At 37.3% G+C, this 6,000-nt stretch overlaps 1 protein-coding gene across 1 annotated transcript in view; it reads right to left on the reverse strand.

Annotated features, from left to right (window-relative positions):
• The window catches only part of LOC580806 (NUAK family SNF1-like kinase 1), a 47,510-nt gene extending 43,582 nt beyond the window's left edge, over positions 1–3,928 (reverse strand). Inside the window, exon 1 of the mRNA XM_780840.5 lies at positions 3,126–3,928. Coding sequence (XP_785933.3) covers positions 3,126–3,365 — 240 coding nt within the window. The 5' untranslated portion in view covers positions 3,366–3,928. The remainder of the gene's footprint in view (positions 1–3,125) is intronic.
• Positions 3,929–6,000: the final 2,072 nt, after the last annotated feature.

The raw sequence follows: 6,000 nt of genomic DNA on the forward strand, positions 1-6,000 counted from the left end.
TCAAAATGTCAAAATACTACATTTATTTGGTTCAGAGCTCTGGATGATATAACTAGAAGGAGTATCTTCCATCAAATCAATATATAGCCAAATGAATTAACACTTCATGTAATCTACATACAGATGTTAACATACATGTACAAATGTACAAGTAAGGAAATTGGAATTCCGGTTATTTTCAAATAGCTTGGATAGAAAACCTGTATAATGCCAAGATATATTTCCATAATCTATGGAGTAAAGGGGCAAAATTTTACAATTTAAAAAAAAAAATCAAATGAGGAAAAAAAAGACAATCTCAGGCAGAATAAATGTATCAAATAATTACATGCTGGTCACTGACTTCAGTAATGTTTATCCCTGGGTCACTGTATGGTTTGTCTTTCTTGGCTCACTGCATGAATAGTTCAGTGACCAATAAGACAGGACACTCCTCTTTTACTATCAAATAAAATAAACTACCTACTTAAAAGAATGTCAGTGCCCTCTTAGTGACAAAGAAAAAGTCACAAAAATGCAAATAGATCCATAAAATATTGCATGGTATTCCATTTACTCCCTCAAACTGTAAAATGCATTTTTGTTTTCCTTTTGAATTTGATGAAGCACACTTTCTCATGTACGGTATTTCTCTCTATTCCAAGTCTCCTCCTTCATCTTTCTCATATTTCCAGTATGTAGGCAGGGCTCCACATTAACTTTGTTTAAAGGGGTTTGGATCTGCTAGTTTTTAGAGTCCTACATGTATGTACCCTATGTGAGCTCTTTGCACAAATTTTGAAATTTGGGGGGTCCAGACTTAAAGGTAATACAAAGTCTTGAGAATTTTTTGAAAATTGGCTGGATAGTGATTCTTTACAATAATGAAATACTTGGATGCCCCTGTGGATGTATTATAAGTACTAGAAAAATTAGCCCCTAAAACACTGCTTTCGAGAAAAATTGAATATCATTTTCTAGCGCTTATAGACATACACAGTGGCATTCAAATATATCAACATTTTAAAGAATTACTACCCATCCAATTTTCAAAATGTCCCCAAAATTTTGCATTACCTTTAATATTACTATACCAGAAAAGATTTCCTCCAAATGAAGCCAGATAACCTTCATAAAAACATCTCCATTGCCTAACATTACTTTCGTCAAGCAAAAGTTTAACCCAGGCAATTTTTAAGCCTGAAATAATTGAGGTATAAATTATGTAACATTCTCAGACCTCCGTAGTCGACATAGTCTCCAGTTATTGTTTTACGCCTTTTATTTTGTCTGGTTTTCCATTCCAAATACATTTAAAAAGTAAAGACTCAACCTCTTTTAAGAAGGATTGACCAGTCTTGGCAAAATTTCAATTTGACAATCCTCTAGGCTTCACGTGCCTGATCCCCCTCCCCCTTTCCCTTCCCCATGCATCCAGGGTGAGGGACAGAAAAGGGGAAAGTGAGAAATTGTCCAAATCGCCGCTTTGAGCAGAAATTAAAGTTCATGTACTATTGACAAAGCTAAGCAACAAAATGACAATCTGATGTGCAGGGAAAAAATTACTTTAAAAATTTGGGGGGCTACTTTTCAAGCTTGCTTGCATGAAAATAACACTCTTTAATTTGTTTTGCATAATTTTTGGGCTCTTTTGGGCATTTCGGGGGCTACTTCGCCCCGAGCCCCCGTGTATTTTTTTTCCATCCGTGCTGATGTGTTGGAAATTAAAAATGTTATGTACCGCTGGATGCTCAATCAACATTTACACGTCATGTATAAAGCTCTAGCTCTGTCATAAGAACGAAGGTCATACACAATATATCCCTTGTGACACGTCTGTGTTTCATTGGACAATTAGTCAATACCGTTTAACACTTTTTGAAGGATTCAGGCTGTTCAGGATTGAACAAAGCGAGTCATGCATGACTTCAGTCCCTGGATTACATTAGTCAGAGGAGGGTCTGTCTTTTGTTAATCCTAGAAAATCAATTGACCTTAGAAGAAGAAGAAGAAGAATCACTGCATTTGTTCTTCACTTTTGTTTACAGTAAACTACTCTGTCTGGTTCGTGCTCGTTTCCTTCTTCTCTCGCTCCTTGTATGATCTCTTAGTTCAACGACCAAATGGTACTGACAGATTCTCCTTTAAAACATCAATTTTCTGGATGTCGGTGTTAAACAGTTGAATACTGAGCACAAGACAACCTAATCTAGAGTCTGTGGATCAGGTGGATAATGCATGTTTGAAGAGTCTCACCACACTGTATCAAGCCTTATACTTGTAGTTGTATGAAAGTGTAATTTTAGTTTGTAAAGATTATGTACTTTAACTTCTTATTAATTACTTTTTGTTTTAATCAAAGGGCCTATTTTATGAACATTTTCTACATTGTAAACATTGTGCAATTAGTCCTTGGACTTTTACTTTATATTTCTAATAAACTATGCTAAATTGAATCGAGTTGAAATGAAATAGACTAAAGATGGTTTATATCATAATCCAACCTTGAAACACTCTGTAGTACGTGCCTACTTACTGTACTTACTGTACTTACTGCCAACAACAACACAGAAATAAACACGATATACATTTCTGGAAACCTGTTTGCCATTACAGTACAGTGAAACCTGTCTGTAAAGACCACCCAAGGGAGACAAGAAAAGTGGCCTTTTTAGGCAGGTCTTTATGTACAGATTTCTTTAGTACATGTTCCAATAAGAAATCATTTTCAAGGGAAACAAAACATATGGTCTTTTTAGACAGGTGGTCTTTCTATACAGGTGGTTGTTAATGCAGGTTTGACTGTACATATGCACATATTTATCTTTGATCAAATTACAAGAACAATTGTAGAGTCTATTTACACGGAAGAATGTATTTCTTCTAAAACCACCATGATGCAAACTAAGTGAACAAAAACAAGTAATAGTTAATTGGGATTGATAAATATGAACCGAGCAAGCAAAACATGGAGGCGTCTTCACTTTGGTAAAATCAAACACATTCGTTCAGCACCTGTAAAAAATGTGTTTGTTTCAAAAGCAAAATAATGAAGAAAAAAAAATCAAAGACAGATTTTAAAAAAAAAATTAAAATAAATTAAACATTGATTATGTAACATACAGAGCAACAAGATAAAGACTGACCTGATTACCAGTGCTGATTTCTGTAGCGAGTTTCACTTTGCCATATGTCCCCTTTCCAAGGGTCTTTTCAAAGCGGTATCTATGTTTCAGCTTATGTCGATGACGATGGTGTTTCACGCCAGCACTTGAGGCGGCGGCGACCGGGGTAGTGGCGGCGGTACCGGCCGGAGCTGAGGCGTTTGAAAGGCTGTTTCCATCTGACTCCTCTACCGCAGCTTTTACAGGACAGTCTCCCGTCATTTTCGATTCGACAGATGAGAAAATGCTGTCAAAATCTTGGTTAGATTATTTATAAAGCAGCTGAAATTCTAAGCTGATTTCACAAAGAGTTGTATGTGTGTTTTAATCAAGGATATGAACGAGCAGCTAATCCAGACAAAGTACCGGTATGAGTTCTGCCGTTTCGACCCGACTAACTACGAAATTCCAGATATTGTTGCCTTGAATAAACTCAACTCGTGAAGCTAACTAATCAGTCCTAAAATTAAAGTTAATTAAATTTATACACTCAGTCCGCGTCCGATACAAAGCTAGCATTCATGTTTTTTTCCAAGTGTTACAGGTTGGCTCCACCACTGTTGCTGTCTCATAAGCGAATGATCAACAACAGCGTTACGCTCTCAAAACGGCGATTCCTTTGTGCATCGTACGAACGCGTGCGCACTCACCAGCTGTGTAAAGAATAGTGTCCTATTTTGTACATACTTTCAGGTAAGGTGTATGTTTCGGAACGTACAAACTTTGATTGCAGTCTGTTATCAGCTCGCGTTTGAAACAGAAAAGGGAATTCCCCTGTCACATTGGCCAACCCGTTTTCTTTTAAACTGCGTACTTTAAAGCTTATCTGCCGTAGTTTACAGGAGGGATTAGACCGCTCTGCAAGGTCACTGGATAGGTGGTTATCTCATCAAATCAGCTCTCAGTTAACATAAGAAAAAGAGGATCATGGGGGACCAATGTTCACCGATTAGGCATTGTTTGTTATATAGAGGGCTCAAGTAGCTACCAGTAGTGCAGTGGGCCTTTAAAAAAAAAAATCTTATCACGAAAGTATCGTTACTGTTGTTGTCATCTCTCTAACCTAACACAATGCTCAAATCTCTCCCCTCATTTCCCACTTCCGAATCATTCCTGTCTTGTTTATAACTGGCAAATGTAGTATTTTTAATATTCTACCAGGAAGGCGTAGACCCTAATATTTATATCTGGTATGAAACCGCTATGCACAATTAGGTTACAATATTAATAATGTTGGTGACCAACAAAATGGTGCTCGGTGGCACCATGGATACAAGAACATGCTTTTTAAATAAAATAACTTTATTGCATTATGAGCGAGATGTGACTCTCATGATATATATCATTGAACAACATACTTACAAACGTTTGCAAACTTGTTATTTTCATATTAAGTTGCCAATACTGAAAATTTCGTATCAAATTACAGAACTTCTATGAAATTTTAAACTTCGTCGAAAATATTGTATTCAAGGTATCATCCTAGTTTCTGTATCGTCGATCTATTTTTAGCAAACAGTCATTCCTAGAATGTTCATTTAAATTTGTATCATTAATTGCACTGTCTATCGTGTATACTCTATATGTTATGATAAGACTAACCCAAGGGCATTGTTATACACTCCCAGTTAGTTGTATCCTTCACCTTATTCTTATGTTGTACATTAGTCCAGAATCTGCCCGGTTCTATATATTTTTTTCCCCTATATTTTGTTTTCTTCTTCTATATACATGTAATATATTCCCTACATATTTGCTTAAAGCCGCCGAAGATGGCGCTATTATGGTGGCTCCATAGAGATATAAGTATATATCTCTATGGGTGGCTCCTATGGGACACGCAAACGCAAACGTTTGACCCCCACCTGTCAGGATATTGTCGGTAAAATTGCGCTGCGGTCGGGAAAAAAGAGATAAGGGGGAGGGGGGAAAAGAGGGAAAGGGAAAGAAAAGAAAAAAAAGAAAAGGAAAAGAAAAGAAAGAAAGAAAAAGAAAGGAAAGAAAGGAAAGAAAGGAAAAGAAAGGAAAGGAAAAAAAGGAAGAAAAGAAGAAAAAGAGTAAAAGGGAAACAAAAGAAACGGGGGATGAAAGAGAGAAGAGAGAGGGGAGGTAAGAGCCTGAGAGAGGAGGAGTGGGAGTAAAAGAGAGAAGGGGGTTGTTGGGTGGAGTCGTCTCGTCGAGGGAGCAAGAAAGACACGGGTAAATATGTTGCTGTGTCGGGTCAGCTGTGTCGGTATTCTTGCTCGATTTTAGTGTACTTTATCAATGTTTGAAGTTTGAAGTCGGTGAGATGTTATTGTCGGTCGGCCGACAAGTTTGTTTCCCTACTAACTGTGACATTTTATCCGCTGTGACGACTTCGAGAGTGACTACAACTACAATACTTGTATTTTCTCGAAGTTTCATTTTTCTAAAATATCAGCTAAAGAAATCAAAGGTTTGAAATTTTCGGGGAAAGTAAATTCAAACAAGGTTTAAGAGTCAACAACGGTACGACGAATCGTCTCCCTTTCTTTATATTGTGAATTTGTGATGAAACGCCAAAAAAACCGCGCTTTGCGCGGAAGGGGAAACTTCATTTGGACGAATCGAGAACGGTAGAACGAATCGTCTTCTTTCTCTAATAATTTAAGGAAAGGTCAAGGCTTCCGCGCTTCGCGCGAGAGGGGGAAACTGAATTCAGATGAATAGGGCTTAATAAGAGTCGAAAACAGTACAACGAATTGTCTTCCTTTCTTTATATTGTGATGAAACGCCAAAAAGTCCGTGCTTTGCGCGGAAGGGGAACTTTATTTGGACGAGTCGAGAACGGTCGAACGAATCGTCTTCTTTCTCTAATAATTTAAGGAAACGTCAA

The sequence above is a fragment of the Strongylocentrotus purpuratus genome, unplaced genomic scaffold (genome assembly GCF_000002235.5).
Source record: "Strongylocentrotus purpuratus isolate Spur 01 unplaced genomic scaffold, Spur_5.0 spur5_scaffold_6, whole genome shotgun sequence".
Lineage (NCBI taxonomy): Eukaryota > Metazoa > Echinodermata > Echinoidea > Camarodonta > Strongylocentrotidae > Strongylocentrotus > Strongylocentrotus purpuratus.